The sequence below is a fragment of the Alnus glutinosa genome, chromosome 5 (assembly GCF_958979055.1).
Source record: "Alnus glutinosa chromosome 5, dhAlnGlut1.1, whole genome shotgun sequence".
Lineage (NCBI taxonomy): Eukaryota > Viridiplantae > Streptophyta > Magnoliopsida > Fagales > Betulaceae > Alnus > Alnus glutinosa.
In genome coordinates, this window is record NC_084890.1 from 9,902,757 (window position 1) to 9,915,905 (window position 13,149).

General features: G+C 34.8%; 1 protein-coding gene and 1 long non-coding RNA gene across 2 annotated transcripts; both read right to left on the minus strand.

The window, feature by feature from the left end:
• LOC133868655 (glutamate receptor 2.7-like) lies at window positions 1-6,208 on the minus strand. Its single transcript, XM_062305592.1, has 5 exons — window positions 5,913-6,208; window positions 4,511-5,808; window positions 1,916-2,222; window positions 719-1,122; window positions 1-632 (listed from the first exon to the last, which is right to left on the minus strand). The coding sequence occupies exons 1-5, from the start codon at window positions 6,148-6,150 to the stop codon at window positions 129-131; spliced, it is 2,751 nt and encodes a 916-aa protein (XP_062161576.1). The 5' UTR covers window positions 6,151-6,208; the 3' UTR covers window positions 1-128.
• A 4,185-nt stretch (window positions 6,209-10,393) lies between these two features.
• Window positions 10,394-11,843, minus strand: LOC133867937 (uncharacterized). The gene is made up of 3 exons (XR_009900237.1): window positions 11,555-11,843; window positions 11,374-11,461; window positions 10,394-10,546 (listed from the first exon to the last, which is right to left on the minus strand). It is a non-coding gene; the product is annotated as an uncharacterized LOC133867937 (long non-coding RNA).
• Window positions 11,844-13,149: the final 1,306 nt, after the last annotated feature.

A 13,149-nucleotide genomic window follows, 5' to 3' on the forward strand; every position in this document is an offset into this window, starting at 1 on the left:
GCATTAATTTTTGTAAAAGGCGGGGCTTTACAAAAAATCCTATTATAATTAAGGTAATGTAATAAACCTATCGAGGAAACTAAATCAATCAATAATGTTGAGAATTTAAAATATTCTAACACTTACGGTCAGGAGTTCATAGTAGTAATTTCGACTTCAGCTGCTGGGGAGGACGGCTCCAGAGTGTCAGAAATGCTTATGAATTCCCACCTCGAAGAACATTCATTTACATCCTGCGTGTCTGGATTTATATCCGATGTGTCCGCTAAAGGAGGAGCTGTTCCTGTACTTTTGATACGAAAGTATCTTACTAGTGTAACGGCCTTCTTCCAAACACTTTCATCATCTGGGGTTACATTTCCTTCATATGCATGCTGATGTTTCCGACGATTTATTGGTGAGCAATGTAGTGATAGTAGAAGACAAATGGTGGAAGTGGCAAAGGATATTAGATAGAGAACCCAAAAGCTGTGGACGCTCAGGCTTTGAGTTGCGCTGGAAGTTAGGCTGGTTGAACACTCGTCCAGAGGAGTCAACCATTCGTCTTCTAGTGCCTTTAGTTTACCGTTCTCCGATAGAGACAGAATGGCTTTAGAAAAATCCCTGGCCATTGGAGAGCCTTTCTGGAATATCTGCATCGAGAGAAAGAAAATAATTTTCTTATTTTCTTTTGTAGTAGATTTCGAGAGGAAGAGATCGAGAAGGAGTTGCTACTCACAAAGCCCAATCCTCCAAATCCGGTGGTGGGTTTGGTGCCAATGTAGCCGTTGCAGTACTTACTGAGGAAAGCTTTCTCGTATGGGAGTTCAAGGAAGGCAGCAGATATAATATTGGTTTCAAATACCCCTGTGTAATTGTATTCGCTGGTGACGTTCAAGACGTTCTGTGGATTGAACCCAACAACATTCTTCAGGTATGTCCTTACAAATGAATCCCCATCGCAGCCAACTTTCAAGTTATTCTTCTTTAGCCAGTCTACATGGTCTGTAATAACACTGGGTGGCAGCTGTGGAACAGTCAGCATTGAAGACAGAGAAGCGGTGTAGCTTGATGTAAGGACGAACACGACAAAGAGCCATAGTACAATCACCAAACGACTGAGGTTGCTGTAGATTTTTTCCCCTGCAATATGAAACCACGTGCTATATATATATGGGTGCATTCAAGTGGCAGCAAAGCAATGTTACTGTTATCCTCTCTCTCTCTCTCTCTCTCCCTATATATATATATATAGGGAGAGTTATGTAAGAACAGAAAGTAAATTAGGACATCGATCCAGATAAAGAGACTTGAAGGTTTTGAGAGAAACATAGGAATATATAATTTTCTCTATTCTAAAACTTTTGTATGCAGTGGACTCTTTATAATGTAAAATCAGTAGTTTTAATGTTTGTTCACCACCAGAAAAGTATTTAACTACTAATCTAATTGTCATTAAAATTTGACCATCATATATTAACATGCACTTAATTTTCTGTTTGATTAAATTAGAACTAATGATTATTTAATTTTAACTGTTTGATCGTAATTGTTAGTTCCGATCACTTAATCTCAATGATTAGATCAAATCCAATTTAATCTTAGAGTTAACTTTACTAACTGTCACATAAATCCAATAGTTGGATCTACCTTAGAAGTATTATACGATCTATATCAAACCACCATATCGTATGATCAAGACCGCGCGTCTTAAAATTACAGTTCGTTGCTAGATCCGATGGTTTATGCCAAGTGCCCCGTTAAGGTCAGTACTGCCATTCTTTCTCACCGTATTAGAGTTTACACACAAGTGCATACATTCAAACATTACTTATTTTAAAACAATTACTTAATATATGTTGGGCCTTATAAATTTCAATTTTACTCTCTTTATATAAAATTTGAAAATTGTTTAACAATTAATTTGGATACTTACTATGAGCAAAGAAGAGAGATGAGAAGGTGAACCAAAGCGCAGTGCTCATCTGGTTCTTCCAGGGGCCATTAAATTCTGGATTGCATGGACGCTCCAAGAACCAAACTATGAGCATTGTGTATATCAAGATGGCAACTGTCGCCACCCACATTCCCAATGTGAATGGCTTCATAAACATCCATACTGACCCTTCCGGTTTTGCTGGAACAATCATCGACAAACCTGACTCCGCAAACGGCAAAGTAAAATCAACGTATTGCATTCGATCAGCCAGTAAGGTAATGTCGCCAATGACAGCATCATAAGACTTCCGATCCATTGTGTTTTTGCCCACATGCATGACAAGAAACAAACAAATTGTCAAAGAAAAAAAGACAGGCTATAGTACTACTTGCACGTTTTAATTTTAGTCAAAGATCGATTGATATATTGCTTTTCCACGGGGCCTCTTTGTTTCTAGCTAGTCTTAGTCTTAGTCTTGGATTACTGCTCTTCCAAGACGCTTAATTCTCTCTCCCTCTCTCTCTCTCTCTAAAAGGACCATGCAACTTCTTAATAAACACAGAGCAAAGTGTGATATATATATATGCTTAATCATTATGTAAAAACTGCTTATATAGAAACTTATGATTCCTGGAGTCCACAATTGATTTTTCTTTTTCTTTGACTTTCTTTATTATTTGGGCCCTCGATTTTAAAACAATTAGCAAAGTATTCAAAACATAAAACTTTTTGAAATGGTTTTCAAGACGCACAACACTTTTTAGAAAACTTTTCACACCTTCTTTTACGAATATTTTGTAAAAAACAAGGGTTTAATTTTTCAGGTGTAGAAGCTAATTAACTTATTAGTTCACAAAATAATAAAAATAATAATTAAAAAAAAATTTAGCCACACAACTGCCCCCAAAAAGTTAGAGGTGGTTGCATTAGCACCACAATAGACTAGAGGTGGCCAGCCACATAGCCTCCCTCTCTTCCGCTAAGAGTGGCCACATGACTATTTTTTTTTTTTTTTTTGTAAGTAAAAAGTTGGGTCTAGACTTGCATATGTATTCTCAAAATAAACATTTTAGTATTTTTTTAAAAAAAAAAAACAACCAAACAATTTTCTTAAGTGGGCTCCACAAAATAACATGACAAAGCTGAAAGCTTCACTTAATTACCACACTTGATATTTCATTACTTTTGCAATTATACCTTAAAATTAAAAAAAAAAAAAATTGTCAATTTAGTGTATCCATCTTTAATTTTTTAATTTTTAATTTTATTCATCCGTTAAATCCCGTCAAAATTCCTAAAATACCCCTATTTTTTTTGTTAAAAAAAATTCAAAGATTCAAGTATGGGTACTTTTGCAAATTCCATAAAATATTGACCAACGCCTAAATCCTTGCAATTTTTTTATTTTTTATTTTTTATTTTTTCTAAAAAAGAAGAGGGATATTTTAAAAATTTTGACACCACACCGTTAAGATTTAATGGAAAATTTTAACGGAGTGGTGAAATTGAAAAAAAAAAATTTGAAAAATGGATATACTAAATTGACATTTTTAAAGCTTATGAATATAATTACAAAAGTGGTAATAGATAAGGGTAGTAAGTGAGGTTTTTCCAAAAAAAAATGTTTTTTGTGAGAAAACATTTCTCACCGCCTCATCAAATTTTTCTCACCAAAATAGTTAAAAATCACTTTTCTCTATTTTGGTGAGTCACTTTTTTAAAATTCTTCTAGCAGCCTCACTATTTTAATTATTCACTATCACTATTCCATAAAATAAGGTCATCATCGTGTGTGAGAGATAGGAGATGGGAGAAGAAAATGAGAAAAAAAAGGAAAAAAATGTGCTGATTATGTGAGAGAGAAATGTGAAATAAAATTGGTGAGTGAATTAATGAGTGAAAATGCCTCACTTAAATTGGTGAGTAATTTCACTCATCAAAACTTTTTGGTTAAAATAGTGAGACTGCTGAAAGCTACTATGATGAAACTACTAAAGAATGCTCTTATATCACCTTAAGAAATTTTTTTAAAACCAAAGCAATAAAAACAGTACTTCTCACCTTAATGTCACGTGAAAATACTTTTTTTTTTTAAAAAAAAAAGAAAAAGAAAAAAAAGAAACAACACTTTTCAAAAACTATTAAAACATACATATAGTCGTTTCCGTCAGAGAGAGAGAGAGAGAGAAGGTGATTTTGACTAATGGGTCCACCAAGTAAGGAATATTTAAGGTGGCAAGTGGAAATTTTCGCAAATTAAATGAAGTTACCTCAAAAGTCTATATATGAATTTCATTTCCTTAATCTCCTGTTTTTCTTACCAGAGTGCTGCTGGAAACTAATTTGATTTATAGCCTCTCTACTAGTATAAGGGGCAAAGTACAATTATTAATTACTTGTTTTTAATTAATCGCAGCCTAATTAATTACCAAATATATAGCTAGAAAAAGCAAGACATACACGAATATTATATAACTTAATTGGCGGAGTATAATAAGCTGTAAAAATAAAAATAAAAAACAACATAATATATATATATTTTTTTATTAAGAAACCTATTTTCAAGGGAATATTAAATTGTGAAGTTGTTACCTTGTCATAGACATGTTTAACCAGTTCGTCGTAGGTGCCATTGTAGGGCTCAAATTTGTAAGGCAGATGATAGCCTAAAAGGCTTAGCACCTCATAGAAAATTTGAATGCAAAAGCCATCGTATTTGTTCTGTTCCGGTGTCTCTCCATACACAACCTTCACAAACTTCTCGAACGTTGTTCTTCCCGGAACTCCAATCTGCAGTGGCTTTGCATTTGTTGGCGTTACCCAACCTTTCGGAGGACGATCTTGCAAGTTCCCTGGCCAAATTACTGGACCGGCCAATCTTGTTTGAGTTGTTTCATTTTGCTCTTTCGCTTTTTCTATGGCAGGGTTTTCTGAAAACCCGTGCTCTGGTACCCAGAAGTCAATTTCTTTGTATCTCTTCCCAACCACGTTTACGATCCTCAATATGGGAGTGTCCGATAGCCGGCCTTCTTCGAAACGTATTTCGCCGCTTAAACCAGAGAAATTGCTTGACAAGAGATGGTGTAGCAACTTCTTTGGACTGCTAGCGTTACTAGTACTCGTTATGTTTATCGCTTGTGTTACAGTTGTAATGCTATCATATGCTCGCAAAGCATAAATCCCAGGCACAGAATTATCTTCCTCCGGATATTCAGCTCTGAAATTCTTTCGGAACTGGGAATAAAAATCTTGATGCTTGGCGATATCAGAATATTTAGTCTTGATTCCTAACGCACCTTCCATGGAGGAAATAACGGAGTCGTCAACAGAGTCCAGCAAACTAGTAATGCTTTCTGCAATTATCCATGCTGAATCCCTCCCTACAAATCCCATCTGCTTAGCTTTTCTGAACAAATGAGTCACCATCTCTAATGATGACTGAAGAACGATAAAAACCCGAGATTGTATTTTCAGTAGCTCATCGAGCTCTTCTTGGACAACCCTTTCCGGATCAGACACAAAAAAAGAATATGGTGGAAGAACCAAATGGTATTCAATCTCCGAACCCACATTTTGGAGAGCCTCGGATAAAAGTTCCAACTTCCCAGAATCACCACCGTACGGTTCATCTTCGTAAATCGCAACGACCCTTTGCCAACTGTACGCCTGAACAATATCAGCAATGCATTTTATTTCTTCAGAAACATTTTTAGCCATTTGTATTAAGAAAGGCCAACGAAGTGGCATCCGTGGTTGGGTAATGGCGGGTGCTGCAAATGAAATAACGGGAACTTGAGATTCATTTCCCACATCGGCTACCAGAGCTGCTTCCTGCCACGTGTGCATGCCAATAATCACTTTCACCTTCTTTTCTTTAATCATCTCTTCAGCTGCACGCAATCAGAATTCAGATATTCCATCTGGGTAAATGCAATAATATCTTTTAAGTTAGAGAAAAGTAAAAGAATTCGTGATAGATAGAGATAACACTAACCAACAGAAGTTATTCTATGAGGCTTCCGGATATAGAGGGAGAGTTTGTGAGTGTTCGAGTTTTTGTTGAAGTTCTGAACCGCAATTTCCATGCCTATTTTCTCTTCTTTGCCTATACGGGAATTAACATCAATGATGGCACCTATGTTCGTAACTTCGTTAGCGATGGCGGCTTCAGCTCCATAGTAGAGAACGAAAAGAAAAGTGATTGTGCTAACCGTTAAAACTGAGAAAGCCATTGGGGGAACTTTTGGGATCGGAAGTTACTGATTCGGCTTTTTATGGGTTAGGAAACGAGGAATTGGTAGGAAACTGCATGGGCGTTAAATTAAGTCCATTTCTTTGACTTGGTTTTGCTAGAAGACAACGTTACTCGGTTACGTACAGTGAAGGGGAACTTTGGGACCTTTTACGCGTTCATGCTAGTGGTTTGTAATCCGGCCTATATACGTACGTACAAAGATAGGATTCATCTGGGTCTCCTTTCTTAAATGGTGACAAAAGTCTATCGTGTTGGCATGTGGTGGACAATTTCACACGTCCTTCGCAAGTTTGTTTGCTTGACTATTTCTAATAGAAGAGAGGGACGACTGGTGATGAGGACTGGAGGTGACTGAGGAGCTACGGGCGGGACCAGAATATTTAATGAGGGTGGTTCAAACGTACGTAAATAAATAAATGCCTAAATAAATATAGCTATTTATGTATGTGTAAACGCGTGTTTATGTAAAATAAAATTGAAGCAGACCAATTCACCCTTGGATGCTCTATTTATATACAAGACCATAATTTCTATATATATTGAAGTTGTAACCTGAGATTTCAATGTCTTTCTTAAGTTCACGTTTATTTATAGCATTATATATTTTATTTCATTATTTTATTTGTAATGGAAGCTTATGGGTTTTACTGTTCATGTACCACTGCACCTTCACACCAAAAAGTGAACCCACCAAGCACCAAGTCATGACCTAACGCCGCCCAACAAAACTAGACACAGTTTCACAGTTTCAACTTTCACATCAGAGCAAATGAATGAAAAAACAAAAAATGTACAGACTAACAGACCAATACATTATGCATACAAGCCACCTTACACAGGTTACAAATATTTGACATTAATTAAAATCCAATCCAAAACAAAACTAGAACTCATAAAAATCAAAGTACCCAAAAGAAAACTCGATCTTTAAGAATCCATTAAAGTTCAATTTATATGAAGCTCTATGAGGAACACCCAACTAGTCGTTGGCCTTTATCTATAGACTACACGGTGCGTTTAATCGATCACGATTCAGGAGAACCATTGTGTTACGAACCTAAGTTCATAATGGGATAATTTAGATTCTTAGAGGGAACCTGAACCTCATAACGTAAGCACTGATTTTGATTAATTATTCTTTTACTTTATTCCACTACAAAAAACCTTGTGTTTAGTAACCTGACTTTAGTAACGTGCAAAAGCGTTTTCCACGTTACTAGAGTCCAGTTATGTGGTATTAGTAACGTGACACTCAGGTTACTAAACCTTCGATTACTAAAATAAATTTAGTAACGTGGGTTCCAACGTTATTGTTTAGTAACGTGATAAACTATTACAACATTCTTAAGGAAAATTAAGATTGAGTCATCAATCAAGCGATCCTTATGAAAATACATACATAATATTACGTACTTAATATGACTATAATTGACTTATACTACTTAACGTGGAAACAGTAACTAACAAGAAAATAAAGAGAATAATAATTACATGAAAAGAAATAAAATAGTTACTACCCTTAGTAGGTATTTATTTTCTCAAATCAATAGAGGATTGTAACACATTCTCCATCACTCATCAGGTTTTTTTGGGCCGAGAGATATTCTTCTGGTTCCAAAGTTTTGGGTGAGAATGTTTAGGAAGAAAAAAGTGACCAAGAAAAACAAGCAGCTTAGCCTAGGGGTGAGATCGATTGCGTTAAGATGGGGCTGGTAACTGGCCGGTAAGTATGCAAATCTGAATTTTTTGAAGTCTGCAATCGTCTTTACATCCCCACTACACATACGTAAGTCTCCCTTTGAGAAGAAAAACAACCAATTTCAAGGAGGATTTGACATCTGCTTTTAAAATAAAAATTAAGAGGATTAATATATTTGACGTGATGGGGGCAATATGTCATTGAGGGGGTAGAAATGTTTGGGAATTGGGGGGTTTAAGACTTTTTAATTTTTTTTATACGGCTATTTATGAGTTTTAATTTTACACAACTTTGGGGTTGCCATATATTGTACCCGACCCATCTACATAGTTCTGCCCCTGCTGAGGAGGGTACAAGGGGTCGGTGCTGCCTAGCTATTTAATTGGAAATTAAGGACCACCACCATGAGAATTAATGATAGGTTTCTATTTCTTTTTATCAAAAATTTGGTTCTTAAGTAACCTGTACGTCATCGTCCCATCACTTTGTATTCTATTTACTAAAACAATAAATTACATGAAATCCACTTGAAAACCAAATTTTTGAAAAACCTAGTGATGGATGTAACAATGACGCTTTGTTTACGTGGACGACTCTTAGAACATGTTTTGTAATGTGCGATTTTCAATGCCATAAAAGGTTTTGGCTTCCTTCACTGGACCAATTGAATTTTAGATAAGATGGTCAAAGGTTTGATCCAACATAAATAATATTAATTATAGCTAGCGTCATGGGTTTGAATCGCAGGAGCGTCACGTTGAGAGAGGGATTGTTGGAGTGTAACAGTGTCGCTCTGCTCACGTGGATGACTCTTAGAACATGCTTTGCAAAGTGCGATTTCAAATATCATAAAAAGCTTTGGCTCCCTTTATTGAACACCAATTAATTTTCAGATGAAATAATCAAAGGTCTGATCAAACACCTAGCATTTCTCTCACCAACATGTTCAATTAAGAAGATTAGACATGCGATAGCATTGAAAATGAAAGATGCAAACCTTTTCTTGTTGGACGTTAAATAAGTGCAGCTAGGGCGTTGCAATGGCTGTGCATTAATAGGCATAACTTTGATATGTTGGTAGGACATGCACTACGACAAAAATCAATGAAATTGCAGAAGTTACAACATGTAGATGGAGAAAAGAAGTGTCTTAATTGAGGTTTGGAGTTAAGGATTTGAAATCAAACATGTGCGTGCGACTCGGTCGTAGCCTTTTTGCTTTTTTGTTCTTTTCGCCGTAAGGTGTTCCCCAAATAACGTCATTGACCCGTGATGGCTAAGATTTCACCCGACGTCGTGTGAGAATGACGAGAACTCTACGGTCAGTCACCGTTGAACTGTCATAATTAATCTTCGAGAATGATCACAACAAAAAAGGAAAACAAAAGTTGATCTCCGAGCTATTGACTAAAACTCATGTGAAGAGAATTGAACCCGCGGCTCCAAAAACATTAGAATATTCTTTTTTATATTCTATTTTCTTTGGTTTTTGTTTGTTTAAAGTACATTAACCAACAAGAAACAAAAGAGTAATTCTTTTCGATCTTCTCTCTCGCGCTTGTCTACAACTACAAGTCTCTTAAGACTTCCAACCTCTCATTTGGACATCCGCTCTGCTTGGATCCCTACGATCCCCCTCTTAAGCTTTCTTCAAAATTTCAGAAACCAAAATTTTCCATTTTTATGTATTTCGAATCACTCTTTAGGGCTATGAGGTGCTTCGGCTGCCTCCGTATAGCAGGTCTGGTGGTTCGATTATCCCTTAGAGGCCAACCCTACAAACAAATTTTTAAGAGTTAGCCTTTAATTTGGGGTTTATTTATAGACGAAAGTTAGACAGAGGATCATAATTTTCATTTTTAATCATAAGCGAGGTACTATTTATGATATAATTCAAATGAAACATGGGTAAAAAAAATAAAATAAAATTGTTAAACCACATTTAACCCTTATTTGAAATCTTTTACTTTGATTATGAACACCTGAATTTTGCACTTTTTTAATTTACTCAAATTGGGGCTAGGCATGTGACTCTCCATTAGGAAAGACTCGTTGCCAAGTATTCTTAGAGTTATAAAAAATGAATTGGATAAGCATCTGGTAGATTTTGTTTGAAAAATACAACTTATCTTGTGATTATTCATGCTGGGTGGATCTATATATTGCATGATTGGGCTGCCAATTCCAAAGGTAATTCCCTTCTCTATATGATCGACTTGTCTCGTCGGTCTATATGATTATTTTACTGGGAAGTGTAATTAAAGATCGAAGGACCAACATTTGTTCAGAGTTCAGACATCATCTTACTTTTTAGATTTCAGACTAATTCCCTCTCTTTTAATTCTAACTCTACCAGCAGAATGTTTATTTTTAGTTCTTCCTCCAGCCCACTGGGGCGAGGTCTGTCAACTTACTCTCTCTGAGGGGCAAATTTTTTTTAAAGTTTACCAGAGTAATTAACTAAGAGAGATAATAAATGCATGTAAAAGGAACTTTAATTTAAAATTCATCTAATGCAGGAAAAGCTTCAAAAATAATATCATATGAGTAACCAGATTCAAAACAAATATTTCTTGTGCTGTTGCACTTATTTAATATGAAGAAAATTTATTTATGACATGCTCCTTATAGATTTCCTAGCCCCACATTCTCACCGCCTAGTCTTGCTCAACACCTAAAATAAAATAAAAAAAAGAGAGATAAGAAAACATAATCTGAATGAGCTGAAACGCCCAGTAAGTAAATCCTCAACTACATAACAATTGGATTAAATTCATTTTCTTTAAAATCTCTTGCTTAAAATGCTTTCTCCTTTTATACCAGGTCAAAACATGTTTATCACATATATATCATTATTTAAATAAAGATATAATTTTCAATAAAGTTAAAGTTAATCATATTCCTCTTCTTTCAAAGTATAAAACAGAATATAATTACGTACTTTCCACAGCTGAAAGCCTCATAATACGGCCCTGTATACTGTTGATGGAATACCACCTTCTAGTATAGTCTCCTTTGGTGGTTGCGCAACCACGATTTTTGATAAAAGGAGAAACTTAAATAAGTAAGTAACTAATAACGTTAGTTTTTATCTATGTGCGTGTAACGCGTGTTTGTGAGTGTTTATGTAAAAGCCTGAAATTTAATTTCAAATTAAATTGTAAGTAACAATATCACAAACACACGTGCAATAATATAAATTGCTAGTACAATAAACTAAGCACAATGGCAGGCTTGTGATAGACAACAAGCAAACACCAATTAGAAATCAGTAGTTAAGCAATCCTTCGGATGTCAATTAAAGGACCATCATATTCCATGAACAAAACTCAAGTTCTATTGGCATGTGAAATCGGTATTAACAGCACAATTAACCAATTACAAGGAATAAAAATACTAAAGACCCCAAATTTGAATATGTTCTTCCAAAAAAAAAGACTCCATACAAATAAATAGACCCAATTCATCTGAAAGCAAGACAAAGAGATTGAGAGAGCATACAACTGCAAAAGCCTTGAACTTTCAAGCTGGGGTTAGAGGCTTTTAGGGCTTCAATAACTCTCATAATCAGTGTTGTTTTACCCACACCCTGCAAGAAAAAATACCCAGACATAGTCTTTACAAAAAGAAATAAAAAAGACATTATTTTACAAGCTTCTATTACAAAATGGAATTCGCTTACGGGAGGACCTGCGAGTCAGAGAAGGGAACGGTAGAAACAAATTTATTTTTCTGGCCCTGTTGAGATTCTCTAACTGCTGCGGAGCCCCTTAGTAATCAAACGACAAATCGAAATGCTCGTTCTTTTATCCCTTTCTTCAACCCTTCAAAAGGTTGGGCAACCTACATATCAGAAATCTGAGGAAGATTGGTCTTTGTTTTTTGGAGGGTCGCATCTCTTGGACAAGGGTTTTGGAAGAAACCCATGAATAATCTCTTCCAACAAGCCAGAGTCTGGGGACTTGAATACAAAGAAGGGAACGGTAGAAAGTTAGAAACATCAAACAAGGGCTTGCACAATGCTGGTCCTTAATTGCAGACGTGCAGGCATGCTTGTGATTGACTGATTGTGACGTTAGATCAAGTCTCAAGGCCAAAAAAAAATTAAAAAAAAAAAAAAAGAAAAAAGAAAAAAAGAAGAAGAAACTAGTTGGGTATTCGGTTAGAAGGGAAGGTAGAAAGAGGATATTTTGTCTTTTAAATTGAAGGAGGGTCAATACATGAGACATATTTGGTAAGGTAAGGAAAATTGATAGCGAGAGTTGGAAGTTATAGATGTGATATAAAGTAAAAAGAATTTATATAGAAAAGTGAAAAAAAATTTATATTGTAGTGAATTTTGTTTATTTAAATAATAATAAAAAATTATTAATGTGATATAAAGTTAGAATGTTTTGAAATTGATTGTTTTTTGGATAAGTGAAGAGGGGAAGGAAATTTTTTTTTTTTATTGCCAAACAAGGCCATAAATAAAAAATTTTAGGGGACAAAAAAATTATTTTGGGAGGATAAAGTTTTAAATTTACATATTTTAAGTTAAATTTCAAAAATTTTGGGGGGACATTCGTCTTCTTCTTCTTCTTTTTTTTTTTTTATTCAATTCTCTGAATTCTTTTGGGTCAAAATCATCTCCTCCACATGTACATGCCCTCATCTTATAAACTTTTCATTTCTTTTACTTTTTTTGATATCTTTAGGACTACGTGTAGGAAGGTTTTCCATCTTCATAATTCTCATAATTATTACCTTTTAACAATAGCGCTTTCCCAATTTTGAAACTTTTCAAAAATAAAAATTGAGTTCATATCTTTAAAAATTATTTAACGATAAGAACTTTCTAAAACAAACATATTTTCTCAATGATATAATTTTTCATAGAACCTTTCATTTTCAAAAGCTCTTTGGAAACCCTTTATTTATGAAAGCAAGGTAAATTCATAATACAGTAGTAAAACAATTATTCACATATATGTACCTATAGCTTCTAAAAACAATGGATAAAATATCGTGACATAAAATAACTTTAAAAGGGGTAGATGATCTACTTACCTGTCGTATAATACAGCTAAGAGAAATTTTTGATAGTTAGCTAGTCACCTTAGTACAGGTTTAAACAAATTACTATCATCATATCCACAACTAAAAAAGCATACTAATACAACTATGGGTTATGCTTGCTAGTTAATTGAGAATGGATCCATGAGGTGTTTTTAAGTTAATTTGGCATGCTATTAAAATATAAATTCTAAACTTAAATTCTACTTCCTTGATAACAAT

Coding starts and splice junctions, on each gene's coding strand:
- LOC133868655 (XM_062305592.1), bottom strand. CDS start 6,150: ATGGCTTTCTCAGTTTTAACGGTTAGCACAATCACTTTTCTTTTCGTT. Junction 2,223..4,510: donor TTAAACATGTCTATGACAAG/GTAACAACTTCA, acceptor ATGGATCGGAAG/TCTTATGATGCTGTCATTGG. Junction 1,123..1,915: donor ATCTCTCTTCTTTGCTCATA/GTAAGTATCCAA, acceptor TTCATATTGCAG/GGGAAAAAATCTACAGCAAC.